The sequence below is a fragment of the Acanthopagrus latus genome, chromosome 22 (genome assembly GCF_904848185.1).
Source record: "Acanthopagrus latus isolate v.2019 chromosome 22, fAcaLat1.1, whole genome shotgun sequence".
NCBI classification, from domain to species: domain Eukaryota; kingdom Metazoa; phylum Chordata; class Actinopteri; order Spariformes; family Sparidae; genus Acanthopagrus; species Acanthopagrus latus.
The window spans coordinates 16256841-16284836 of record NC_051060.1 but is presented as its reverse complement, the minus strand read 5'-3'; the positions used below and the strand labels follow the sequence as shown (position 1 = coordinate 16284836).

Below are 27996 nucleotides of genomic sequence, written 5' to 3'. Positions count from 1 at the left end.
CATCGCGGTGCGGACTACTCCCAAGTTTCATCCTCACTCTCATGGATTACGCCTTAATTTCCAGATCTGCATATGATTTCTATGCGATGGAGAAAGAGGATAAGGACAGACTGGCCAAATACGTATGGCAAATGCTGGACATGAGAAGCAGATACACACTATGTAAAACAATACAGGTATGTTTTAGATCCACACCACACATGTTTGACAGAACAGTAGCATTTGTTAGGATGTTGTCTTACACCTTGGTCTCATATTGAAGTTATGCTTTACACTGCAAGTGTTGCTGGAGTTTTTAACCTCCTCAGGTTTTTTCCTTCATCTGTGCACCTTGAAATCAGGTGAAATTGTGCCAGAAAACCTTACTCTGCTGCTATACAGCTCTCTTTGGCCAGAAAATTGAAGACGATGTCATACAAGGAGCATAAATACAAGCCTAATTGATAGTTTGTTCACTCTTGTGGGGTATAATGCTCACTGTGCCAAGCAGAATAATGAGCGATCCTCCCACAGCAGAGAAACTTTAATGTTCACTGTGTGGTCAAACTGATAAAATAAAAAGCTTCTGTGTTATAACATCGCTCACAGGGTGAATGTCTTCAGCTGCCATACTGACGGCCGTAATTAAAAAATGCAGCTCTTCTGAGATGAAGTGTTTTATTATATCCAGTCTGTGCAGTGTGGATACGTGGTGAGAAAACTGACTGGTGACAGTGGATGGTGAGTGGGTGGGAGAGCAAGAATCTCAAGCCAGAAGGACCTGGAGGAGTTAAACTCTGGGCATTAACCAGCTCAGGTCTAAATCTGGCCACAAGATAATTTGTTGGAAAGCTGCCCTTCTGCTGGCACACGCTGTGTCAACACGTGGAGCCTGGCTATCTCCGACAGGCTGAACATTTGCAGCAGAAACCTGAATGCATAAATTGTCATTTTTAAAGAGTTTAAACATTTGATATGATTCCTTTTTGAAGGTGTAGACACACTTGTTTGGCCTACAGTATTTTCACATGCAATATAGCAGAGATTCTAATTATTCAGCATTCAAAATTAGCTGAGTAGATAGTGTCAGTAAAGCGAGATGATGCAATTGTAAATTTGGAGGTGGAGGTGATTATCTCAAACCAGCGATCATCAGAAAAGGAAACAAATCACAAATCACTCTTCCCACTCCAGGCCGCTGCCTCCTCCTGATCTGACACCAGCAGATGAGGTCAGCTCAGGTCATCGCCATGGTGACCTTTGCTGAGACGACACAGGTCTCCCCGATGGAGCTGCGGGAGCCGACCGTCCGGACTGCCACCCTGTCCCCCGGGCTGAGGCGGAAAAAGATGCTGTGGCAGAATGCTGTAAAACACATCATTATTCAGCAGGAGCTCAGCGCCCAGGTGACTCATTATCCCAACTAACAATGTGCATTTACCCAAGAGCTATACTGAAGTACAGTCTTAAGTTATTGTACTTCACTTGAGTGATTTGGTTGATTGCTTGGTTGCTTGCTCGGTTGGTTGGTTGATTGGCTCATTGACTCTTTGTGTGGTTGATTGGCTCGTTGATTGCTTGGTTGACTGGTTTGACATTTTTGTTAACTTCTCAGGGATTAATTCTTGCATCTAGTCTAGTTTGATATTGGATTGGGCTTCATAGAATTGAATTAAGGGCACTGTTGGCTCTTGGCAGTGCTATCAGAATCAGAATCAGAAAGCCTTTAATGTCCTCCCTATGCCTCTACTGAGTGCCATGCTAGTTCTTGAAATGGTATGAAAGAAACAGAAAAACTGCTGATTCTAATTCTCTTTCATGCCTGACAGGTGGGTGTGGAGCCGGCACGTAAAATCTTTGTGACGGACACCTACATGGAGGAGATCAACAAACAAATCCGCAGCAAGGGCTCGCGCGGGGTCACAAAACGCCGCTCGTCCACATTCAGAACGCATCCTTCCCAGGCCCGGGGTTCCAGCTGCACGCAAAGCAACCTCTACGCCAGCGATGCCGACTTCTTTGTGCACTGGGGCCGCACAATCCGCGGAGTCTACATACCCAGCCTGAGGCACACCTTCAAGTCTCGAGACCTGGAGAAACTCTACGAGCAACACTACTCCCACCAAAGACGCAACTCTCTAGCCATCACCAATGTGATCGATGCAGTGGCCAAGCTGCACGTGTTGGTTCTGTACCTGGCACTGGCTCCTGAGGCCGTCACAGACACGTTTCGTGGCTACCTGACAGCCATTTTCATGGTGTTAGCAACAGCACTGTGCATCATGGTGTTAACCTGCAAAGGCTCCATGTCCCCGCGGTGGCTTCACTACGCTGGCCTAGTCAGCTGGCTGTCGCAGACCACCCAGGTGTTGGGAGGACTGGTGTATGGACTAGAAAAAGACCCATCATGGTACGTTTTGTTCACTTTGTTCGCCACATACACGCTGCTGCCGTTACCTCTGATGTGGGCCATGTGCGCCGGCTCGCTCACCTCAGTGCTGCACCTGCTGGTTGAAGTAGCGCACTACTACAATGATGCCATGATTTTGAGAAAGGTGAGAAAATCAGCAGCCAACTAAACTACTTTTTGACCAATTTTTTTTGATCAGAATAACTTGTGTTTGAAATTTTCGTTCATTCATCATTATGAAAACCCTTATTTCTTACTTTAGTGTCAAAGTATATTTTAATAGAAAATATTGATATATTTGATGCATTACAGATACATATTCTTTCAGGTCTTTCTGATTTGTCTCATATATAATTACTTTATGCTCATATTTTATATTCCATATCCTAACAAACTAGAGGTTACGTAGAATTTGATATGTTGCACAATTTGCAAACCCCAAAGTTTTTGAGTGCAACACCACTGTCGTAAATACAAATACCAAGTCTGTAACAATGTTATGTGTTGAAAACTTGAAGTATAGATGTATGTATCTTGAGGTAAACATGTATGTAACACTGTCAGCCTATCCTCTCACTGGAGGAACAAGGTATAGAGATACCATTCACCGTATTACATGACATTGAATTGATCAAAATGATTTAGAAGCCGTTATTTAAAGGTTTTTATTGGTTTGTCTTTGTTAAAATCCCCTCGATTGCATATAGTGCCAAACAAGCCATGTTTTATCCATGTATTGGTATCGTTTTGGTGATACAGGAGGTACTCTAAGCTCATGTATCCATTAATAGCAGCAGATTTCTTTTTTATTGAAACACTTATACGGTATTTCCAAGCTAAAGCCATTCTCTGTATGCTCTACAAGCTTATCCTCAGGTAAATTAAAAAGAGGAAGATGAACCAATTTTCTATTTCTTATCCTCCTCTTAGCCCGCATGCAGCAGGTTCTCCCTGGTTAAAATGAACTGTATTAATGCAAGCTCTCTCTTGGGTGCAGGTGTTTGCCAAAGGCCTGCTGTACCTGGGTATGAACACAGCTGGCTTCTTTATCCACTACCTGACAGACCACGCCCAGAGACAGGTTTTCCTGGAGACGCGGCGCTGCATCGCAGGCCGCCTAAAACTAGAACAAGAGAACCAAAGACAGGTACTGTTGCCATTTACGTGGACACACAGTGTTTCATCCAATGTTGACTGTTCTCACTGTTCCCCAGAAGCGGACCCCAAATCCTCTTCTGACCCATACATAAACAAGCATCTAGAGTCTAGTTTTACGATATATGATACATGATTTTTTTCACAAAGGAGCGTCTGGTGCTGTCGATCCTGCCTCGCTTTGTTGCCTTGGAGATGATCGCTGACATGAGCACTTTGGAGGATGAGCTCAATCCTCACGAGTTTCACAAGATCTATATCCACCAGTACAAAAACGTCAGGTACACAGACACACACAGTTTGTGTTTAGGCTTTAGTATATACATTTCTCAGGAACATCTTTTATTTTGAAGTTGTTGATGATTCCACAGGACCTGGTGTCGTCCTTTATAAAATGCAATCTGTAAATTCAGTGTCAATGGGGATCTCTCGCATGATTTGGATGTGTGTTTTGTTAGGGTACCACCTCAATCACAGCTCTCGTTCTCTCCTCTTTGCAGCATCCTTTTTGCAGACATCAAGGGCTTCACTCTGTTGTCCATGAACCTGTCAGCCCAGGATCTGGTCCGAACCCTCAATGAGCTCTTTGGACGCTTTGACCGACTGGCAGATGTGAGGATTTGGGCTCTTCTTTTGAAGATAGAATCATCAATACAATTTCTGTTCCATCCATCATTCATTCATTTTCTCCTTTCTCCTGCTGTCCCTTCTCGTCCTCATCACAGGAACACCACTGCCTGAGGATAAAGATCCTGGGAGACTGTTATTACTGTGTGTCCGGAGTCCCGGAGCCTTCACGTGCCCACGCCCATCACTGTGTTGAGTTGGGCCTGGCGATGATCAGCACCATACAGTCAGTCTTAACTCACTGGAGCTCATTATCAATGATCAATTTGATTTCACATTTTTTAAAGTACAGGTAGCAAGAAAATGATGTTGAATTTAAATAACTATTGGTTACTTAACACCAGGTACGTGCGGAAGCAGCTGAACTTCGACATGGACATGAGGATCGGGATCCACTCGGGTTCTGTCCTGTGTGGCGTGCTTGGCCTGCAGAAATGGCAGTTTGATGTCTGGTCCTGGGATGTTGGCATCGCCAACATGCTGGAGGCTGGGGGGATACCAGGGTGAGTGGGAGTGGTCCTTTGATGCAAAACGTGATCTCTGCTTGGGTTCCCACCAGTTTTATGTTCAGCCCTCACAGGTCCTGTTTTTCTTTGTGTTGTGTGAATTTCCTTAACTTTATAAAATTGGCCTTAAATTTGATAACCTGCTTCACAATATTGCAGACCCATATTGTACATCACCAATAACTTTCTCCGCTTCTGTTCGCTCTCATCCAGACGTATCCACATCTCGAGGGCGACCCTGGATTGTCTAGAGGGCACCTACCAGACAGAAGAGGGTCACGGCCGCGACAGGAACGAGTTTCTACGCAAACACAACATCGACACTTTCCTCATCTCCTCTCAGGGGGAAAGGGACAAAGTTGACCCCGCCGAGCCGCCCAAGGTCCTGAAAACATCTCGAACCTGGAATCCAGCGATGCCCTTGGGGAATGTCACTGACATGAACAGTGTAAGCGCAAGAAACACAAAACTATTGATTACAGGTTTACCCGCTCCCACCTGATTGATCTGAAGCCACCATATTCTTTCCCTAGCAGATCTTGGCCTCTTTTACGAATGGCTCGGTGCCCAACATATGGCATTCCACCTCCAAGGAGATTAACAAACGCATCAAACACGCCATCGAGGTCCGAAGCAGCGATCGAATGCACAGGAAGCACATCACTCCGCTGACCCTGGTGTTCAAAGACACACACATAGAGGACAAGGTACGCAGGGGTAGACGCTGGTACAGGCAGGAAATAACTAACTATAACAGAGCACATGATGTTGACTTTGATCTCTTTTGGTCGGTCCAGTTCTCCCAGATGAGGGATGAAATGTTCAACTCCAACCTGATCTGCTCCTTCATCATGCTTCTGTTTCTCATGGCTGTCCAGGCGCTCATTCCTGCACCCAGGTGGGAAGACACAGAGTTCTCATTGTTGCTGTTGTTCTCTTTCTTTTTGTGGGTATACCAGATAAGAAAGGGTCATTTATGACATTTTATTTGAAGTTGAACTCCATCAAGTTTTGAGTTAACAGGTTTAAAAATCAGTAAGATTATTATTATAATAACATTATTATAAGAAATAATCACGATTACCTGGTCAGTCGTCTGATTTCCCTGTAAACAAACAACAACAAGGTCAAATAAATATGATGCTTTTAACTTACCTGCTTTAATAAATGAGAGGTCATTGATTGCAGCTTTAAGTTATAATACATTCAACATTTAAATAAACTAAATAATTTGTGTTTAAAGAGACTCAATAATATAAAAGAATATCAACATTCAAGAACATGTTTAAAGCCCCTATGTGTTGGATTTGTTTTGGGTTTTTTTTGGTTTTTTTTTACTGTGCTGGAGGTTGAATTGAGAATGATATTTTTTAAAATCATCCCACATCTCCCTAAATTCACACTTTTTCAGTGCATATGTTTCACACTTCCTCTTGGTTCGTGACTCAGCGACCACCTAGCATCTTTACTACTGTACTCGCTCACTTCCTCTTCCTCTCATCCTCCTCTGCAGGCTTTTCCCAGTCGTCCTCCAGTTCTCTGTCTTCCTGTTCGCCTACATGCTGCTGCTGCTGTTGGCCCTGGCCGAGGAGTTCAAGTGGGCTCCTATAGCCTTGCAGCACTTCTGCTGCTGGATCCATGAAAACAACAGTGCCCGCAACCTCCTCACACTCACCGCCATTGCCGTCAACTTTGGCTTGGTGTCTACAGACATGGTGAGAATCTGGGCAACAGCAGGCCAGATTTATACACATGGAGGTGTTGAGTTAATTTTCTGTGCCACAACTTTCCTTTTTTACTTTCCACCAGAGAGTTTTCCACAAGAAAGTGAAGGTTTCGAATTACAGAAATGTCAGAAAATCCAGTCGAAAGCACAGTCAGTCACTTCCATATCGCTTCCTCTTTTGAATAATCCTCTGCTTAAATGTAAATGCAAAATGGAGAGAGTTGAACCTCCATGCTGACATGTAAAGTATTCCTCAGATGCTCCCAGACAGTGACTGGCACCTCAATCCAAATGTAACTGAAATATGCAAAAACCAGCTCAAATCTTTATTACATTTGAAGACAAATTGTGTTTCTGTTTCACTGTGACACGCCTTCGTTCAGCCTTTCATCGGCCGTCAGAGGTTTCATGCTTATGTCATGCTTTTTTTGTTTTGCTTATTTTGTGTTCAGGTGTGGTGCATTCTCACAGACACAGGTGAGGCTGATGTAATGGACAGAACCAACGCAGCCTCTCGTCCACTCTCCATCTGCACGTACCCCGAGGTGAGGACAGGTTTAAACAGACACGCAGATGAAATGTAGTTAATGAACTTCAGGGAAAGTCATGTGTCCGTGTCTAACATTTCCTTCACTGCCTCCGTCACCTCAGGTCTTCGTATTGAGTGGGGTGATCGCCATGGTGACCTGTGCCGTCTTCCTGCGTCTCAACTCTCTGCTGAAGCTGGCGGTGCTGCTGCTGGCGGTGGCTGTCTACTCCTACCTCATCCACCTGGCCTTCCTCACACTCACACGCCAAGATATGGTCCACAGGTCAGCAGCAGCTCAGGCTGCGGGCACACAACTGACATTTCATTACATTCAGTGCAGTGTCCCTCTTGATAAAGGCTCTGGTCAGGAGCCGATCCCTGTAATCCAATTATGGTAAAAGAAAAAAACAAAAGCAAGTGTCGCCTTGCCTTGAGAGAGAAACAGGATTTGTTTGTAGAAAAAAACTCTAATTTAAGTGCCTGTTATGATTAGAAATGATGTGTGTTTGAATGATGTGTTGATTAATGATAACATCCAAATACTTATATATTGGGACCATTTCAGTTCCAACTACTTCAGGAGTCGAGATCTTTGGAATAGTCGGAAATGGGTCTGAACAACATTAAGGGCAGACTGCAGGAATTCAAGGGCTTGTACTACTGAAGAGACAAGCAAAACTATAAAGCGCTATTTAAAAATGAGCCCAGAGATATTGAAAATACCAGCGGGCCTAGTGTGTGGTAGGCCTATACATGCAGTGAGGAAGGAAGAGAAAGACCTATAAGGGGTGCAAGTAACAAATATTAAATGATTTTTAAAAATTAGCAAGCGATTTGATCAATTTAAAGCCAATATGATTAAAAAGAGCCATGTTTTATCATTACATTCATCTTTTTAAATAGAAGTGATACAAATGCTTAATGATTAATAATGAAAGTCATAGAAATGTATGTTTGATACTTTCAGCCCTCATAGAGATGCACATTGTGTAATTCCATTGTGTGTTTGATTGTTTTGCTCGCTGTGTGTACACCTACTATACTACTATTGAACTGATCATCTCTTTAGTAGCATTTAAAACATCTCTGTGTCCCACCTCTCCTCACTAACGTCTTTACAGGTCTCACTATGCCAGAAGAAAAGGAATTTCCATCCTCCTCATGGTCATGTTTATTGTTGCTGTCTTCTACAATGGACGACAGGTACCGTTTTTTGGTCTATCATATTAATAGATGGGGAAAAGGGCGTGTCGCACACAGGCAGGTGACCTCTGATGGTTTCATCTAACCTTTACCCTTCCAGTGGGAGGCCACCGCCAGACTGGACTTCCTGTGGCGTCTGCAGGCCCAGCAGGAAGTGGAGGACATGAGGGATCTGCGGGAACACAACGAGTGTCTTCTGCACAACATCCTGCCTGTGCATGTGGCCAGACATTTTCTGGACCGGAGCAAGCACGATGAGGTGCAGAGAAGCTTCTGCATACACTATTACGTCAAATGATTTGGCCTTCATTGCCTTTATCTAAGGGCACAAAAAATAGAGAGAGAATAATACGATTGTGTTTGAAAATTTAATTATTTAAATGCTGACTGGACTGTTACATATACACAAGTATATTAGCTGCTATTTATGCCATGAATATTGTCACAAATAGCACATAGCGCAACTTTCAAAAACAACAGACCTCTTCCCTTGACTAAATGTCTTACTGAATAAAACAAGTGTTTTACTAGTTAAATAAAGAAGAAGTACCCAGTAAAAATGACTGTTTGTGGCAACATTTTCATTCCAGGAGCTTTACTCACAGTCCTATGATGAAGTGGGTGTCATGTTTGCCTCCATCGCTGGCTTCAATGAGTACTTTGAGCAGAAAGAGATCAAACATGAAGGAGTGGACTGCCTGAGACTCCTGAATGAGATCATTGCTGGCTTTGATGAGGTAAATTGTGCAAATTAGTATAGTATTGGAAAGTGTAATTAAAGGAGATGCTCAATTTGTGTACTACTAGAATACGTTTACATGGCACAAAGCTCAAAAATTTTAAATTTTATATGCAAATTTACATCTTTATCTCTGAATGTTTCTTTTGCCAAGTTGTTGGAGGAGTCGTACTTCCACTATGTGGAGAAGATAAAGACTATCGGGAGCTGCTACATGGCCGCCTCTGGCTTAGCGCCAGACAGGCAGGTGAGGGATCCTCTTCCACACTCTGCCATTTTTCTTGTTTTTGTTTTGACTACTTTTGATTTCTACGTCTCTCTCTCCCTGTTTCTAACTGTTAGTCTAACTCTGACTATTCTCAGACGTCCATGGATGAGTGGAATCACCTGAGCGAGCTGGTTTTGTTTGCGTTGGCAATGCAGGAGACCTTGAAGGAGATTAACCGGCTCGCTGCCAAAAACTTCCAGCTGCGTGTGGGTAAGTGGCTGACCTCCTACACACGCATTGACGATGGATGGTTTATATAAATGTCTCTCTGCAAGGATCCCTGGTGTCGTAGGTTTAATTGAAATTAAATGAATTAAAGCAAATACAGCAGGGCTACCACTGGTCCTAGGCTTCCCTGAGAAGCTCCTGAATTTCACACTGAAGAAGGTGTGGGAACCCTGATCACGTCTGTGTTGCTCTTAAAACAGGCATCGCTCACGGGCCGGTGGTCGCAGGGGTGATTGGTGCCACCAAGCCTCAGTATGACATCTGGGGGTCAACAGTGAACCTGGCCAGCCGCATGGACAGCACCGGCGTGAGCGGACGCATCCAGGTGCCCGAGCCCACACGCAGGATCCTGGCAGAGTGGGGTTTTGTCCTGGAGCTGCGAGGAGAAATCTTTGTCAAGGGGGTGAGTGGCTGAAGGATGGAGACGTGTTTCCATTGATTTGACCTTAAACAAACCCTAGCACATTCCAAAATACTGATGCGTTACTAGATAGGCTCAAAGTTCAGTGAAACTGCTATAAACCTTTTTGTTTTGTGCAGATTTCTCATGTTGACATACATCATTTTTAATGTGTGAGAAAGAAAGAAAGAAAGACATTTTGTTGCATCCCTTTTTGTTGTCAGCTGACAGTGTTAAATTGAGCTGCGTGCATATTACAGTCGGAGTCAGAATCAGGTTTATTGTCAAGTGACTAGCAGTTGTGTTCTATCTGTAAAGGTGTGAGAAGCAGAGGAAGAGTAAACTAGAGTAAAGCTTTTATGTCTCTCAGGGGCAATCTGACTTGCAGACAGTCAATAAAAAATGCAAATGGAAGTTCTGTAGTTTTTGTCCACAGAGGAATACTCGACATTCTGACATGTCACAGTAGGAAAAGCACACACAACTAGAGATAATCTATCAGCTCCAGTTCAAGATGTTCATGTTCTGACCTACGACTACTCAGCAACCAATACTACATTATTACAAGAGTACTCAGAGCTCATTGCACACACACACCTATTCAAACTTGGCCTTCATTTTGATCTCAGCTACACACTTGTAGAGATTTGTGGCAAAATTAATATGAGGCTTAATGTGTGGTTTTGCAACCGCTTTGTTTCTGGCCCCCTTTGCTCTGACAATGGCCATCTTTAAACTGACACTCACACTTTTTAAAGTTTAATGACTGTATCTTACACGCTGACAAAAATCTGTCCACAGACACGTGAGCAGCAGGCAACAAAAACACAAAACTGCCGCCGATACAAGGACCACATTATGCAATGATGACACACACACACACACACACACAGACACAGACTCATATGGTGAAAGCACTCCCAGCCAATGCTTTCACAGCTGGTAATGCAGCTTGTGATGATGGCTGATTTGCATTTAGGGCATTGTGCATGTTGGCTCACTGTCACACCATCACGACTGGGACATTTGGATAGAACCGGGTGCACTGGTAATGTTATTAGTAACACCTGTTCTTCTACCACTAGAAGACAAAATGTCTTCTGTTAAAAGGGTCTGTTCAAATACACTGTTCGAATATCGCTGTAGATTTAAAAATATATCTGAAGTTTGAGCCCTGAAAGTGACTTACCTGAGTCCAAATCAGTTGTTATTCATTTAATCAGTCAGACCCGTGGTATCAAAAATAAATACCATAGAAAAAAGGCTGTTACCTAACAAATTTACCATGGATCATCAGTCTGAGAGAAGGTCTACTCAGTCAGAATAACTGCAGTGAGAGTGGACAGCTTTAAACAGCCAGCACTAATCAGCACGTGTGGATGTTAATTCTACTTAATAGTAGAAGAGAGCAGTGAAACAAGGGGGACATCTACTGGTGGAAGGAAATAACAGACTATGAGATGCATCACTGCTCCAGAGGAAATGTGACATGTTGCTGCACTATCCCCATGTTTGTGAAAGGCAAAGTGTAGAGGACACTTTGTGACCTCTGCTGTCTTTCTCCAGGTGAGCGAGCAGCAGGGGAAGGTCCGCACCTACTTCATCAGCACCATGCGCAGCAAGATGGCCAACATTGCGAAAAACGGGTGCCTGCGGGGACGGACGGGAGGGGGACGCATGACGCTGGCGGGAGTGGTGTTTGGTCTCGTTCAGGCCAGAAACAAGGAGAAGCAGAGGGAGACCAACGGGGGGTTCGGTTTGACTCCCTGCACCCTGTAATATGCTGAGGGTGGGTGGGGAGGGGGACACCACTTGCAGGTAGAGGAGGACACAGGCCTGCCATATTGTTTTTCTGCTGGTTTACAGTGTCGTTTTGCTTTGCCATGACTTACTTAGCTGCACAAACTGAGAGAAAGGTGCTAGCCTTTTTTTTCCCCATTTCATCCATGACTGTGTCCTCCTCTGCAAACCCCCCAGAAATGTTAGAGGTTTGGGGCTGTATTGTGCGTAACTGACACATAAGGGAACTCATTCATGGGCCTCTTAGTCTGCATCTTGAGAGCACAGCTTACAATTTGTTTTTGTTTTGTTTGTTTTTTTTACTGCCAAATCCACATGTAAGAAGCACTGTTTTTAGTTCATTTTGTACAGAGCTAAAGGCCAAGGCCAACAAGTCTTTTTTTGTGGTAGTCCTTAGACCTCAAAGCCAAAAACACAGAATACCTCAAAAACAACCAGCTCAACCTCTCATAGATTACCAATGGCCTATACAGTACTGACTGGTGTTTTTTTTTTTTTTTTTTTTTTACTCGCATCATTCTTTCCATTTTCTTAAAGCCATTTTGTACTTTAAGCTGACACATCGTTACTACTCAGCCACAAACTTGTCCAAATTTTTCTGTCCCTGTATTTCTCTTTATGCAACATTATTCATCAAACAAAGGCCCCCATTACTTATGAATCAATCTCTGCATGTTTTTTATATTTTAATCTCCCTTTTCTGTAAATACTTAAATCTGTGTAGAGCATTATTTCCTGTCAGATGTCATGTCACTGTCAGTGATGATCTGCATTTCTGAGATTTTTTGTCAAACATCTGACCGATCTCACAGTAGCCAAGTTTTCAGTTTGGCCTCAGCACACTATTACTCTCCAGCCTGTTACTTTATTTCAGTTATATTTCCAGTATTCATGTGGCATACCTCAGATTTATATGTTTAAAAAAGTTTGGCTTTCTGGAAATGTGATGTGTAACAACAAAGAGATGACACTGTGTTATTCATTTCGTCCTAGGGATGTTATGCTTGTTTGTTTTTTTTACAAAAACATGTAATAGTCTGACATTTTCCGCAAATAAACCCAGTAATGACAACAAATCTGACTGGAGTTTTTTTTTCTTCTCATTTCAACTGTGCACATGATTCATTCTGATGTATTCAAGTATTTGGGTTTCCAACATTTCTTCACCTCAAGCACAAACATTTATGCATAATTGATCTTTTCTTACAGGTGAACAGGTCTGTATTTAAGTTGTTTGGGTCCATATGCAGCAACAGGGAATATACTACATGCATACCCAACTAGCAATTTATTGTTCTGAGAATGTTACTTAGAATGTTCTCATAATGTTTTCAGCTGGAATTTTTCTTTAAGTTCCCAGAGTGTTCGAGGCTAACGTTTCAAAAATGTTTTGTGATAGCCTCCTTAAAATGTTCAGTGACAACATTGCTGGAATGTTACGCCTTAATGTTCTTGAAAACATTCTCAGCAGGACGTTTTCTTTAAGTTCCCTGAATGTTCGAGGCTAATGCTCTCGGAAAATGTTCCAAAAACATTTTGTGATAACCTCCTTAAACTGTTCAGTGACAACACTGCTGGAATGTTATGCCCTACAGTTCTTGAAAACGTTCTCGAAAACGCTCTCAGTGGGATGTTTTGTTTAAGTTCCCAGAATGTTCGAGGCTAACACTCTCGTAAAACGTTCCAAGAACGTTTTGTGATAACCTCTTTAAATTGTTCAGTGACAACATTGCTGGAACATTACAACCTAATATTCTCGAAAACGTTCTTGAAAACGTTCTTGAAAACATTCCAAAAACGTTTCGTGATAACGCTTTAAAATGTGCAGTGACAACATTGCTGGAGCATTACACCCTAATGTTCTTGAAAACGTTCTCGAAAACATTCTCAGCGGTACATTTTCTTTAAGTTCCCAAAGTGTTCAAGGCTAACGCTCTCGGAAAACATTCCAAAAACGTTTCGTGATAACCTCTTTAAAATGTTCAGTGACAATATTGCTGGAACGTTACACCCTAATGTTCTTGAAAATGTTCTCTTTAAGTTCCCTGGATATTTGAGGCTAAAGTTTTCGGAAAACGTTCCAAAAACGTTTTGTGATAACCTCCTTAAAATGAAAAAACGTTACGCCCTAATGTTCTTGAAAACGTTCTCAGCAAAACAGAATTCTTTAAGTTCCAACAATGTTCAAGGCTGACCTTCTCTGAAAACATTCCAAAAATGTTTTATGATAATCTCCTTCAAATTTTTACTAAAAGCTCTGTTAGAACATTATGCCCAGATGTTCTGGCAAAGCCCCCAGACATGTGCATTTTAAACTTTAACTTAAACTTAACTTTGGCAACAATAACACAAAATGCAATTAATAATACAATAATACAAGAAAGAATTGGACTCCGACTAAATTATGGCCAGGTCCTGGAATTTCCTTTTCCCCTTGCGATCCTTGAAGCTGTAGTTTGCCCAAAGGGCATTGGTACCAATCTGGCGCAGGATTCTTCTCACGGAGTCGCCAGGAGTTGTTATTGTAAAACAGTGTGGGAAAGTTTTATAATAAAACGTTCTGTAATTGGAGACCTTAAAAACATGCCAAAAACATTTTCTAAATGTTGCCTTAAGAATGTTCTTCCTTTGCTATTTTGTAACATTATGGGAATGTTTATAAAAAAAAACATTCTATAATCTGTTACTTCAACATCTCCAAAACATCTTCAGAATGTTGCATCTAAAACATTCTTCCTCTCTTATCATTAACATTGTAGGAACATTATTTGAAATGATAAACATCCTTAAAATGTTCTTTGAATATTACATAAAATCGTTTTTTTAAAAAACATGATAAGAACTTGTAGGGAATGTTAGCCAATATTGTGGAGAAATTGTTTTTTGTCTGTTTGTTTTTTTTTTTTTTTTTTTATTTAAAGCAGAAAGTCATGATTAAAAAAATAATACAAACTCAACTATTATGCATTTTCTAAACTTTCTGTTTGTTGCCATAAACTGAATCATCTCTCTGTTATCTGGAACTGAAATGATTCTTTATTAAACAAGAACAGTTACATTGGCGCCCTCTGTATGCATAATATGCACCCTGCCTCTGATTTGGGACGATTCCTCTTGACTCGATTAGTTCTGGCTGCCACTCGCGCGGGTATTATATTCGATCGTCTATTATTAAAGATGGATCACTCGGTAGACATAACTACTCTACAAAATAAACTCCCTGAGTGGCTCTGACACAGCAAGCCACCTTTAAAGATCAATATATACGGACATTTGATATGATTAATTGAAGGAAGGTTTGGCTACAGGGGCAGTACCCAGGATTTTAGAAGAACCAAGATTATAAATCACAACACATCAGACCATCAGACTCCCAAATTGTCAAATTAATCATTTTTATTATTCACCTATATTTTATATACCCTTTTTTATGTATTTGTCTCTGATCTGTTTGTGAGAAATGTTTGCCAACATATCAGTGAAAAAATGGTCTTTCAATTTGCTGTATTTTGATTTAAACTGATTTGTTGACTAAAAACAATCAAATAATTAAAAAAAGATATTTTGTGAGAAAAAATATCAGAATATCCCGTCATACACTACCATGGTTCACCAACAACAGCATTCTCATGTAGATAAGTAGTTTACAATGTAATGTAACGTTTATAATGTAATGTTTCTTCTTCATTCTTTCTTCTAAGTTATGTTGGAAGACAACGTCAAATCTCTGAATTATCATAAACATATTTCAAAGCATTATTACTGTTTGTGGTGAATCTTTCTAATGCGTAGGCCTAAATATTAAGTACTCAAGGCGTGTGTTTATGAAATACGTGCTTTTTAATAGCCTCTTTTAGGTATTCCTAATTGTTTTGAGGGGTTTAAAGGAGGTGTTTTCAACTTTTAATTTCTGTTACTCAAGTCAAGTCTATCCAGTAGTATTCCTACACCTTCAACCCTCTAGTCGTGTCATAATTTACAGCAGAGCTTGAAGCTTAATAATCTGGTTTCACAGAACTCATTAAAGCTGTTTTGAGTGTCAACATTTAGTGATCTCTCCACTCCAGAGAGCTGCTGAGGCTTTGTAGTGAAGTTTTTGGTATCTGGGAAAAAGCGGCGGAGTGAGAGCTCGTCATTCGTGTCGTCCCCTCTGTGGTGCCCATGCAGGCACGCGGGCTCCGCTTCTCCGCTCTGCGCGTTGACTGTTGTGGCTCTTCGTCATCCGGAGAAAGTTCGCTCCTGCAACTCAGTTCGTTTTATTCAAGCGATAATACCGAGGAAGGATGGCAGAGACTCAAGAGGACAAGCTCTACAAGGCGGAGTACGCCAAAAGCGGCCGCGCGTCGTGCAAGAAATGCAAAGAAAACATAGCGAAAGACTCGCTGAGGATGGCCATCATGGTGCAGGTACGTAGCGAGCGTCTGGAGTCCATCTGGAGAGACCTGCTCTGCTAGCTAGCTTACCACCAGTCCGCTATATTCTGCAAATAAGATGGCGTGTTCTGCGAATATAGCGACCATTATCCAGCCCGCTGGTGTGTGATAATGTGTAGTTTGTGACGTGGTTTCAGTTATGTCAGCTCAGGCCCTCGTTAGCATTTAAATGGCTGACATTGTCTGTTGAGTCTTGTTCACAAAGAGCCACTGAGCCCTCCTCTGGGATGCTCTCTGTGAAAGTGAAATACACCCCCCACGTTTTTGTTTTTTCACGCGTGCTTGGGCTGTAGTTTGGAAATAAAGTCGTGCGAATAATGTGTTGGCGTGCCAAAAATCACAGCAGCAGCATCACCACGGCCACCGCATTGTAAAGTGTGTCTCCTGCCCCACAGAGAATTAATTAACTAAGAGGCTCATAGAAACCTGCACAGACTGAGCCTCCTTACTCATGGCCTGTGGAGCAGCTCCAGATCTCCAATTACTTGTGTTTTTTCCACTGTGAAGGCCAATAAAACTGGATCAATATGTCTGACCTTAAAGCAGCAGAGGGGCACATGTTTATGACACTTTAATGAATGATCAAGTTTGAATAAGACACACTTATCTTATATTCATGTGTCAGTGCCAGAGGAGCTTTTATTTATGGTCCTGATTAAACTGCTCTAATCTGGTATCTGGTTGTTTTAATAGAATTGTGCTTACTGTTCCATAAATAGCATTGCCACGGTGACATTGTTAGCAGTTGTACATGACTTATTGAACATGCCATAAAGGCTACAACTAATTATTATTTCCACGTGTTCTCTTGATTAAAGGTGCACTGTGTGGTTTTTGAGAAGACATTTTAATCAAAAGAGAAAGATTATTGTTGATTTTTTTCTATGCCTGACCAAACTAAATAAACCACCTATTTGTTAGCATTTAATTGAATAAAGTGAATAACCAAACTGACCTTAAAAGATAATGCAACTTCATACTGTTTCACTTTGTTTACGTGTGGCGGACCCTCCCACCTTTCTAGCTTCAAAAGTTTCCTAGGAACCTTATTTTCCTCTGAGAACTGCTGGTTTGTTTAAATAAATAAACAATTCTGAGTTTGCATTATTGCCTCATTAATAATGTTAGGATATACATTCTGAGTTTGAATTTTCTTCTTCAAAACTACACATTGCCCCTTTAATCTATTTGTTGTTCTGTATAATGTCAGAAAATAGTGAAAATGTTGAGCAGTGTTTCTCAAAGACCAAGATGTTATCCGCTAATGTCTTGTTTTGTCCACAACCCAAAGATATTCAGATTACGGTCATAGAGGAGTCAAATACCAAGAAATTATTCACATTTAAAAAGCAGGATTCAGATCATTTTTAGTTTTCTGATTAGAATAGTTGGTAAATTAATTTAATCATTTGATAGCTTTATAAGATATTACCTCGCAAACAAAGAATTTTGCATTCCCCTATACTCTAGAATTAAAATATACAACAAAAACCTTGCTTCCCAAAACACAAACAAGTTCTTTTTCCCATCTCCTAACCGTTAAACATGAAGGGTGCTGTATCATAAAGAATATTCCGTAATAGTAACTATAGTGAGCAATATGACATACATCTTAACCTGCCTGTTCTATATTAAATCAGTGTACCTGTACGTTACTGTGCACACAACGATCCTTTAATCAGTAAATTGTCACTCACATAATGTTGCACAGTATAGTTGTTTTTATGAGACAGTATATTTGCAAATCAGTCCTTATACATAAGGAATAATCAGCTCTTGAGTGCCACAAAGATGTCATCTGAAATCTTTTTTATTTAAATAAAGTAAATGGGTCTTAAATATAAAAATGCAGGAATTTTCTCCAAAAAATTTAAAAAGTAATTCTCTTTCTTGTGAGCTGCAGTTAAGACACATTGATTGGTTCATTTCACAGCAGGTCATCCTATATTCTCTGTAAACAGACTGCATACTAAATATCTTCTGTTTGTTCTTTGTTCTCGGCAGTCACCCATGTTTGATGGGAAAGTCCCCCACTGGCACCACTTCTCCTGCTTCTGGCAGAGAGCAGCCGCTCAGTCAACTGCTGATATCGGAGGATTTTCTGACCTCCGCTGGGACGACCAGGAGAAGGTCAAAAAAGCCATCGAAAGTGGTGGAGCAACAGGAGGCAAGTACCCGACTTTTCAGCATTTTATTCACATGCATTCACATTCATTCATTCACATATTTGAATATTGTGTTGCCATACACGACGTGCAGTCCCAGCATGCCTTCACAAAGAGCATAGAGGAAATGAGGATTTAGCCTTTAGTTCCTTAGTTTAGCAGTTCAATCTTTATATTCAGGTAAACATAACTGATATTATTTTACATTTGTACATAGAGACATCTCTGTATACTATAGTGTCTCACAAAGGTTTGACGTATATTTGCTTTTTGGTCACCACACCTGGTGTTTATATAAAGTATCTATACATGTACAAGTTTTCACACGTTGAAATGAACATTCTGTTCAACAGTTTGTTCTGGTTTATCCTAACAATTCTTGCTCATTATCAGTGAATCTGCTGATTATTTTCACAAATAATCAATTGATATTTTAGGCTATACATTTTTTTTAAACAAGAGAGAAAAATGCTCCTCCCAATTTCTTTCCATTTACTACCATAAATGAAAGAAAAGTAGCTTATCCTTGGATTTAAGGAGCCTAAACCTGAGCATTTCTGCTTGGAAAATAAAAAAAAAGATTGTCAAATTAACCCACTAATTATTGCAGCGCTTTGTGTTTACTTTTGGTTGACTTGAAAATGACAATTGGATGACTTTTTTTGTAGGGAAAGGCGAACAGAAGGGTGGAGCTAAAGGAGAGAAGACGCTGAACGACTTTGCGGTTGAATATGCCAAGTCAAACCGCAGCACATGCAAAGGCTGTGAGCAAAAAATAGAAAAGGTGAGTAGCCACGTTCCTTTGCACACAAGAAAACTATTCACATGTAACAATTACAAGTAACTAATACAAATACTATCAGTGCTTTAAATCTGACATCCTCTGGCTTGTCTTTTAGGATCAGATCCGTGTATCCAAGAAAACTGTGGACCCAGAGAAGCCTCAGCTGGGTTTGATCGACCGCTGGTACCACACGGCCTGTTTCGTGAGTCGCAGGGAGGAACTGGTCTTCAAACCTGAATACAACGCCGCCCAGCTGAAGGGGTTCAACGCACTGCGGGCAGAGGACAAGGAGGAACTCAAGAAGAGGCTCCCCGCTGTCAAAACTGAAGGGTGAGACAAAGAAGAAGCGATGAAACGCTTTTGTCCGAGTTGGGTACTAATATTAGCATTCTCTGTCATCACCGCTGGCTACATTTGAAGCCTCTCTGTCACCCACCGCCCTGCAACACAAGAAAATAGCTTTGAAGGTGTCTCTGAAAGCCGTCATGGTGTATGCATAGAGGAAGGGGTTGACAGCAGAGTTGGCGTGTGACAGGATGATAGCAGTAAGCAGCAGCTCAAACGGCACTGGGCAGTTTGGGCAGAGCAGCAGGAAGCAGTTGATAATGTGGAGCGGGATCCAGCAGATCGTGAAAAGGAACAGAACGAGAAAAAGCGACGTAGCAGTCTTCATCTCCCGACGCATGCTGGCTGCAGCTTTCATCTGTCCCTCCCCTCTGCCTCTCTGCTCAGACGCGATGCGCCTCACCTGTCGCTTCACCGTGACGAAAATTTGGGCATAGATGAGGAACATGATTACCAAGGGTGTCAGCACACAAGCAAAGAAGTTGAAATAGACCATATAGGTCATGTCCACAACCAAGACAAAGAAGCAGTAGCCAGAATCGGGCGGTGTCTTGTGCCAGCCCATGAGAGGAACAAGCCCGATGAGAAAGGCCAGCAGCCACATGGTCAGGATCACCAACACAGCGTTGCGAGATGTCATTAAGACCTGGTAGCGGAAGGGCATGAAGATGGCCACGTAGCGCTCCACAGCCACCGCCAGCAGGCTGAAAATTGAGCTCTGGGTGAACATGATTAAGACACTCAGCATGAGCAGACACAGGTAGAGGTTGTGACGAGGCAAACCGACATCAGTCAGGATGGCACAGGGGATGGCAATGGTGCCCACACAGATGTCTGCAACCGCGAGTGAGACCAGGAAGTAGTTGGTGACTGTGCGCAACTTGCGGTTGAGACCCACGGCAACACAGACGAGTACGTTGCCGATGGTGGAGAGAAAGGCAATAACGAGCTCAGCAGTCATGTACCCCACATTAGGGGAAATTACAATGTCACCAGATGGAGGCAGGGAGGAGAAAGGAGTGGAGGAGTTCTCGGGAGGAGAGGACGGAGAGGATGAGCTTCTAGTGTAGAGGTTCATCATTGCACTGCTGTTCTCCATGGTTGACCTAAAGAGAGAAAAAGTTACAGGTTGAGATTAACTGCTCAGTGGGGCGATGAAGTGCAAGAAAAGAGCAAAACTACTGACCAATCTACTGAAGTACAGTTCTATTAGAAACAAGTGTTACTGATCAAGATACGAAGGAGTCAATTGCCATTATTTTGCCAGCAGCCATCCTCACACTGCACACCTTTGTCACATTGAAGATCATATGCACTCATACAATCTAATGGTTGTGGTTTTATAGAATTCCCTTCTTCCCTCTTGATGTCAGTTGTTGTCTGATTAGAGATGTTTGTCTTTGTTTTTTACTCCAGAGGATCAGAAAGAATCTCTGCTACAGGATGGTCATTAACTGATATGTGTTTGGCCTCATGGGAATGCTATTAAATGTCTTGTCAGGGCAGGGTTGATGATATGGGCCTCGACACCTGGGATTGTGGGGACATGTACCTGCTTGTTTCCATTAACTGATGGGGCATTAATGAATGTGTCTAATGAGTAAAGGTGTCACACTCGGGCTTGTTTGGCTATTTTTCCAGGATCCCTTTTGGCCTTATTTAGGAAGTTCATTTTGATGTTTGTCATCCTCTTATTCGTGCCTAATTAAGAAAACAAAACAGCAAAAGTTTGAACTCTGAACACTGTTCTCACTTCTGTTTTGCTTTTCAGGAAGCGTAAAGCTGATGAGGTGGATGGAGTATCAAAGAAACAGAAGAAGGAGGAAGAGGAGGAGAAGAAAAAGCTGGAGGAGCAGTTGAAGGTACAGTTATAATTTTAGTTGCTTTTTTGGAATAAAAATCACATAATGATTGGTAGTTATTTATTTCATATGTTGCTTTTTGTTTGTTTTATTTTTGTGTGTCTGCAGAACCAAAGTCAGCTGATTTGGGGAATCAAGGACAAACTGAAGAAGTTTTGTTCAACCAACGACATGAAGGAGCTGTTGATTGCAAACAGCCAGGACGTTCCCTCTGGAGAATCTAATGTAGGAGAGCCTCACTTTGATTCACGCTGACTGCATCCAGAATTATTTGAATGTGTTGGATGCAGTTATTTATTCTTATTTACAGATGTAATATAACATGACATGGTGGCAGTAATATTTTGTATCAATAAACCATTTTTTTGTTTATTACTCACTGGTAAAATGTGTTATTAGTTACTAGTTACTGTTCAGTGACCAGAATGTATGTGTGGTTTGATCGACAGGTGCTTGACTGTCTGGCCGACGGCATGGCTTTTGGTGCTCTTGAGCCCTGCAAGGAGTGCAAGGGTCAGCTGATGTTCAAAGGTGATGCTTATTACTGCACGGGGGACATCTCAGCCTGGACAAAGTGTGTGTTCAAAACCCCAACACCCGTACGTAAAGACTGGGTCACCCCAAAGGTAGGTCACCTCATTTCAAGGCTCCTGTTGGTTCTTTATTTAGTAGGATTTTCTGTGCTGAAACACGAGGCGGTGAATAAAAATAGAACATCCATACAAAGACAAAGAAAAATGACACACTTGGAATATTCTGGTTTTATCATTTTAGGAATTCCATGAAGTTCCCTTCCTGAAAAAATTTAAGTTCAAGCGACAGAACAGGCTTTATCCAAAAGAGGCTCCCACCCAAACCCCTACAGCAGCTAAAGCAGAGCCTTTGGCAAGTGCGTCCAGTGCCCCGCTAGAGCGACCGCCAGAGGGCGCAACCCCAGGTGAGTGAAGAAACATAGACACAAGATAATCAGAAAGACTTCTATACATTGGTATTAGTTCATAATTTTGTAAAATCTTTGTTCATAGACAAACCTCTCACTGGTATGAAACTGATCGCTGTGGGAAAGCTGAGTAAGAACAAGGATGACCTAAAGGCTGCTGTGGAGGAGCTGGGTGGAAAGATTACCGGCACAGCCAATAAGGCCTCTCTTTGCTTCAGCACCAAGAGTGAGTAACCAATCAAAAACTGAAGAATTGCCAATACAAGGGCCCTCAGTTCCTTTTATAGAATTGTGTTTGTCTTCTTTATAACGTGTGATGCATCATTTTCGCAGAGGAGGTAGAGAAGATGACTAAGAAAATGGAGGAAGTGAGGGACGCCGGCGTACGGGTGGTCTCCGAGGATTTCCTCACAGACATCAAGTCGTCGGGTAAAGCCATGCAGGAGCTGGTCTCCCTGCACGCCATCTCACCCTGGGGTGCAGAGGTCAAAGTGGAGGCTCAAGCGCCGTCGGTGGCCTCCAAGTCTGGAACGCCAGCTGCCAAGAGCACGGGCAGGGTGAAGGAGGAGGAAGGTAAAGGATGTTTGTTGCCTTTCTTAATGTGTTAATAGATGTTTGTGTAAACGTTGGGCCATGATTCATAGGCCGTTAGGTTCTTTGGTGTGTATTTATAAATAACTGCATCTGTACCATTACAGGCAGTAGCAAAGCCAAGAAGATGAAGCTCACAGTGAAAGGAGGTGCTGCTGTCGATCCAGATTCAGGTACCCACAAGTAACCTGCATGGATTTTTTTAATTTTTTTTTTTCATTTCTGTGCCTTTTTTCAGTCTTGACTGATGATTTCAATTTTTCCTAGGTCTGGAGAACAGCGCTCATGTCCTGGAGCAGAGTGGGAAGATGTACAGTGCAACGCTGGGTCTTGTGGACATTGTCAGAGGAACTAACTCCTACTATAAACTTCAGCTGCTAGAGGATGATGTACAGAAGCGGTAGGTGTTGCACAGAAAAATCATTGTACTGTTTTTTTGTTGTTGTTGTGAAGAGTTTATTTAAAAGTATATCCAAGTCAGTTAGAGGTGAGGTTCTCTAAAACTACAAAGCGCCTCTTTAAGTCATCAGATAGTCTCAGATTGTTAGCTGCACTGAAGTGCTACTGTTTTTGTGCAAAATAATATTTATTGTGTTGAAATAACCATTCTAACTCCACTGTTTTACACGTGCTCTTTTTTGTGTATGTGCAGGTACTGGGTGTTCAGGTCATGGGGCAGAGTGGGCACCACCATCGGAGGCAACAAGCTGGACAAGTTCCACGACAAGAACTCGGCCATGGACAACTTCCTGGGTGTCTACAAAGAGAAGACAGGCAACAATTGGAGCTCCTCAAGCTTCACCAAATATCCTAATAAATTTTACCCCCTGGAGATTGACTATGGACAGGTAAACACAACACAACACACACACACACACACACACACAATTCTAGAAGGGAGATTTCCTCCAATATGTGTTCTGTATCTAAATGTGGTGTTCATGTTGACATTACAGGATGAGGAAGCAGTGAAGAGGCTGACAGCCACTGCTGGCACCAAATCTAAACTGGCCAAACCTGTCCAGGAGCTGATCAAGACCATCTTTGACGTAGAGAGCATGAAGAAGGCCATGGTGGAGTTTGAGGTATGAATTGTGACGCACTTGTGAGAAAGAACTAGAGAAAAAACATGTTGTTTTCTGTATGAAGCACATCTGTGAATACTTTATCTGTCTTTTTCAGATTGACCTCCAGAAGATGCCCCTCGGAAAGCTGAGCAAGAGGCAGATCCAGAGTGCCTACTCGCTCCTAACTGAAGTTCAGCAGGTCAGTATCCGACACACCAGAGGATTGGGATTCCTCTTTGTTTCCTCAGTCCCTTTAATTCTTATAGATTATTTTATTTGTGACATAACTACAAGTAATGCCTCTGTGCAAGTTGTTGGGCCACAGTTTATAGCAAAAAAGATCTTTCTATTAATAATCTTTTTTTTTTTTCTTTTTACATTTTTTATCGTAGGCTGTGTCAGATAGTCAGCCTGATTCTCAGATACTGGATCTCTCCAATCGTTTCTACACACTAATCCCTCACGACTTTGGTATGAAGAAACCTCCACTGCTCAACAACCTGGACTACATTCAAGTGAGGACACATATATAAATAATATAGTACCTTGCTGTACAGTTAAGTCTTGTTTTTATTAAATTGGATCTGATTACATCCATATATGTCACTGTTCAGGCTAAAGTTCAGATGCTTGACAACCTGTTGGATATTGAAGTGGCCTACAGCCTGCTGAGAGGAGGCGCCCAGGACAACGAGAGCGATCCCATCGACATCAACTACGAGAAACTCAAAACCAAGATCGAGGTGAGGAGTCACAGACAGTGTAGGGAGGTTGGTTTTTGTTTCTAAATGGAGATATCACAGTATGTTTTAAATGTGTTCCTTTACAGGTTGTTGACAAGACAACAGATGAGGCTCAGATCATTATGCAATATGTTAAGAACACCCACGCTGCTACACACAACACTTACACACTGGAAGTGCAAGAAGTAAGTGATTTTTGGGAAAAGCTGTTTTGATATGACAACATATGTCTTTGTGTCTAATTACTGATTCTATCACAAAATTTATGTCAGCGCTCTGTTATCCAGCATGATTCACCATCTCGTTTTTTCACGTATTCTAGATCTTCAAAATTTCTCGAGAGGGAGAGCGCCAGCGGTACCGTCCCTTCGAGGAGCTACACAATCGGCAGCTGCTGTGGCACGGTTCGCGCACCACCAACTACGCTGGTATCTTGTCTCAGGGTCTTCGCATTGCCCCTCCAGAGGCCCCAGTGGTGAGTTATCGCTTGCGTGCAACCATAAGCTGCACTTCACACATATTCTGAATTGTTATACTTTGATATTCCTCATTTTTAGTGCTGTGTAATTCTTTCTTCATTTTTCTGTAGACCGGTTACATGTTCGGCAAAGGTGTGTACTTTGCTGACATGGTGTCCAAGAGTGCGAATTACTGTCACACCTCCCAGTCAGACCCTGTCGGCCTCCTTCTGCTGGCTGAGGTTGCTCTTGGCAACATGTAAGTGACCCACTACGTTCTTTCAAAAAATTGCCTTAACATCAACCTTTTCTTGCGCTTCATGAGTATATGACGATAATGTTTATTAATTTATTTTTTTTAATGCAGGCATGAATTGAAGAAGGCCTCCCACATTACAAAACTACCCAAGGGCAAGCACAGTGTTAAAGGTGAGAAAACATTATGGATCACTGCACATTTTTATAGGATTTGAATTTTATTTTATTTTACTACTGTGTGAGAAAGGTGGTGACATTATCATATTGTGTTCAAAATAGAAATCTGAAGAATGGATCTCTACACTACAGGTTCAGGTCCAGGTTATTAAACAGTAATCTCTTATCTCTTAATGAGAAAGTGTTATTATCTTGAAACCTCGTCTGAATTCTTTTTCAGTGCAGTATTCACACATAACCACCCATGTACTGTTGGAACACTGTTTTGGCATAGAAACATTTGCTTGCAGTTTGTAACTTAGCTGATTTTTGTATCGTGTTTTGTTGAATATTTTGACATACTGACAGTTGGTAACTCAAGTGCTTATACTATATGGGAGTTTGGTTTGTATTCTGCTTCAAACTTTCATTCATTCACTTTTTTCTTCTTGCAGGTGTGGGGAGAACTGCTCCTGATCCAAGCGCCTCTGTCACTTTAGACGGGGTGCAAGTGCCTCTGGGCAAAGGAGCCCACACTAACATTGATGACACAAGTCTACTGTACAACGAGTATCCTTTAACACTGACCAGCTGGTTTATGAATTTGATGATAATTTTGCAGAATCATCCAACATGTTTCCAGCTTTTTTATATAATTATTTTAGTTATTTAGTAGTTTGTAGAAAAGGGCAGAGTCAAGACTTCCTCAGTACATATTCCATCGCTATAAACAGATATACTGATATAAGGGACAAGATTTAAGTATCAGAAGTGTTCTGGTTTTTTGTTTCAACAGGCTTTGGTTGCATGCAGGTAAACGGCCTGCGTGGAGAGCAAAAAAGGCCAAGCACATTAGCTAAATACAATCGAGGGACCCATCATTTGATGATGACTTAGTTTTTTTTGTTGTTAATTTATCTGAATTCATATGCAGATGAATAGGAAAGAAATGTTGTTTCTTGCATTTTAAGGCTGTAATCAGACTGTAAACAATTACTGGCGCACAACAGAAGCCCCCAAAATTGCTGTCAGAGGCCGAATAGTCTTCAGAGAATGGATGATGTGTTCCAGGATTGGTACATATTGTTCCAACTCAATAAATAGACTTTTATTTAGCTCTATATTTCATAACATGATATTTAGCCTCAGTTTAGAACAGTGCACCTGGATAGCTATGAGTAGGTCTGTGGTAATATTCATCATAGTTTATCTGTGAGAGGATTTGTTTTCCAACCTTCAGATCTTGAGGTAAATCACTAACTGTGAAGTAAAATTAGCTTTTCTGACAAAATCAGACACCTAAACCATTGACTTGCTGACTCAGGCTGGTGGTAGCCACTGACTCAGTTCAAAATTAGGAATTGAAACTTCTCTGTTAATAGTGTACTTGTCATAACAAGGTCCTTTTGCTACAGGACCCTTAATGCATGATCTCTTGCCATGGATAATCTGTTTCTGTCCCTTATCAAGTCTTTTTGAATTTTCGACTTATTTTGTTGTGTTGGTCAAATTATCGTTGTAGTCTTCCTTAACCACTGCCCCTCCAGATACATTGTGTACGATGTAGCCCAGGTAAACCTGAAGTATCTCCTGAAGACCAAGTTTAACTACCAGACGTCCCTGTGGTGAGAGGGACCCCTTCCAAACCCTCTTCAGTGAAAACAAAGACCACTGCCTCCAAACGCCACGGCTTCATTCTCCGCAACAGAAGATGTTTGGCAACGGAGCTAACGCTATACCATGCTTTACAATGGTCATTGGAAATCTCTAGTCACTTTATTGCTTTTTCATCAGGTTTTCTAGCTGCCAGCCTTCCTTAGTGATGCATTAGGTACTTAAAATACCTACTTCAGACTTGCTCAGAAGACAGACACAGAACACAGTTCAACATTGTGGTTGGCGCATGGTGCATATTACACAGAAAGGTTTGTGGTTTGGAAATGGACATCAGAAAATGTAGTTTTCCATCTCACGTGGTCATCTCGACTTTCAGAAGGATCATATTTCTTCATTCTTTAATAAACATGTAGTCCATAAGGAATAGTACTGCTATGTTAGGAAGAGTTTCAAGTTAGGAAAAACCAGTCTGCAGACATACACAAGCAGATGTTCCCCAGTAAAACGGCCACTAAAATGAACATTGTGTAGACTGTCAGGTTCAAAGATACTGTACAAGATTTGACATGTATATATTTGTTTTGTCGTTTTGTCTCTCAAGCTTTCTTCCTTACTTCTGAAAAAAATAAACAATGTGTTTAGTGTTGACGCCAAGTATTCTGTAAAAGAAACTTCTGCCATGGTATGTGGTACACTTTTTTTTTTTTTAGTGTTTTTCTTGCTTACTGCCAAACAAAATAAAACATTGAACACTCAAAAATATCATGCCTTGTCTGTTTTTTATTTTTTTTTATTTTCTTGTGCTCAGTGTTCGATACACCTTTTGTACACTTTTTTTCAAAGAGATATTTCATTTAATTCCTACTGATGGCTTTCTCTCAGGCAAAAGTCAGGGTAAGTAACTCAAACGTACTCCAGTAGGCATGAGAGGAATTCATCAGAGTGGTTATGTGGGCTTGAAGTTGGATGTTGTGGGGCATTTGCACAGAACTCAGTAACTGGAGTTG

At 41.6% G+C, this 27996-nt stretch overlaps 3 protein-coding genes across 6 annotated transcripts; 2 read left to right on the top strand and 1 right to left on the bottom strand.

The window, feature by feature from the left end:
* The first annotated feature begins 40 nt into the window (after positions 1-40).
* On the top strand, positions 41-12708 carry si:dkey-206f10.1 (adenylate cyclase type 8). 4 transcript variants are annotated; one of them, XM_037086293.1, is made up of 21 exons: positions 41-176; positions 1174-1385; positions 1809-2534; positions 3387-3536; positions 3695-3825; positions 4045-4156; positions 4270-4397; positions 4516-4674; positions 4891-5125; positions 5211-5384; positions 5475-5575; positions 6191-6392; positions 6856-6948; positions 7055-7215; positions 8054-8135; positions 8236-8394; positions 8726-8872; positions 9029-9121; positions 9217-9352; positions 9571-9773; positions 11337-12708. In XM_037086293.1, the coding sequence occupies exons 2-21, from the start codon at positions 1206-1208 to the stop codon at positions 11547-11549; spliced, it is 3585 nt and encodes a 1194-aa protein (XP_036942188.1). In that variant the 5' UTR covers positions 41-176; positions 1174-1205; the 3' UTR covers positions 11550-12708. The 4 variants fall into 4 exon arrangements, with proteins under 4 accessions (XP_036942188.1, XP_036942189.1, XP_036942190.1 ...); XM_037086294.1 differs by having other exon boundaries at positions 5214-5384; positions 11337-12707; XM_037086295.1 differs by having other exon boundaries at positions 9238-9352; positions 11337-12707.
* Positions 12709-15713: 3005 nt separating this feature from the next.
* On the top strand, positions 15714-27751 carry parp1 (poly (ADP-ribose) polymerase 1). Its single transcript, XM_037086195.1, has 23 exons — positions 15714-15976; positions 18008-18170; positions 18837-18952; positions 19068-19282; positions 21069-21159; positions 21268-21384; positions 21609-21785; positions 21934-22096; positions 22185-22325; positions 22433-22672; positions 22798-22863; positions 22958-23090; positions 23343-23538; positions 23647-23775; positions 23873-23956; positions 24150-24272; positions 24372-24500; positions 24587-24685; positions 24823-24975; positions 25090-25217; positions 25326-25387; positions 25828-25942; positions 26920-27751. Exons 1-23 carry the CDS (start codon positions 15854-15856, stop codon positions 26999-27001), a joined length of 3045 nt encoding a protein of 1014 aa, XP_036942090.1. The 5' UTR covers positions 15714-15853; the 3' UTR covers positions 27002-27751.
* Positions 19335-20279, bottom strand: LOC119012353 (adenosine receptor A2a-like). Its single transcript, XM_037086087.1, has one exon. It carries the CDS (start codon positions 20256-20258, stop codon positions 19335-19337), a length of 924 nt encoding a protein of 307 aa, XP_036941982.1. The 5' UTR covers positions 20259-20279.
* Positions 27752-27996: the final 245 nt, after the last annotated feature.

What these genes read in the sequence shown, in the direction of transcription:
- si:dkey-206f10.1 (XM_037086293.1), top strand. Translation starts at nt 1,206, where the DNA reads ATGAGGTCAGCTCAGGTCATCGCCATGGTGACCTTTGCTGAGACGACA. An exon ending in GCTTGGTGTCTACAGACATG is followed by an intron (nt 6,393 to 6,855) that starts GTGAGAATCTGG and finishes TTTTGTGTTCAG; the next exon opens with GTGTGGTGCATTCTCACAGA. An exon ending in GCTTAGCGCCAGACAGGCAG is followed by an intron (nt 9,122 to 9,216) that starts GTGAGGGATCCT and finishes TCTAACTGTTAG; the next exon opens with TCTAACTCTGACTATTCTCA.
- parp1 (XM_037086195.1), top strand. Translation starts at nt 15,854, where the DNA reads ATGGCAGAGACTCAAGAGGACAAGCTCTACAAGGCGGAGTACGCCAAA. An exon ending in TGGAGATTGACTATGGACAG is followed by an intron (nt 23,539 to 23,646) that starts GTAAACACAACA and finishes TTGACATTACAG; the next exon opens with GATGAGGAAGCAGTGAAGAG. An exon ending in CCCCTCCAGAGGCCCCAGTG is followed by an intron (nt 24,976 to 25,089) that starts GTGAGTTATCGC and finishes ATTTTTCTGTAG; the next exon opens with ACCGGTTACATGTTCGGCAA.
- LOC119012353 (XM_037086087.1), bottom strand. Translation starts at nt 20,258, where the DNA reads ATGACTGCTGAGCTCGTTATTGCCTTTCTCTCCACCATCGGCAACGTA.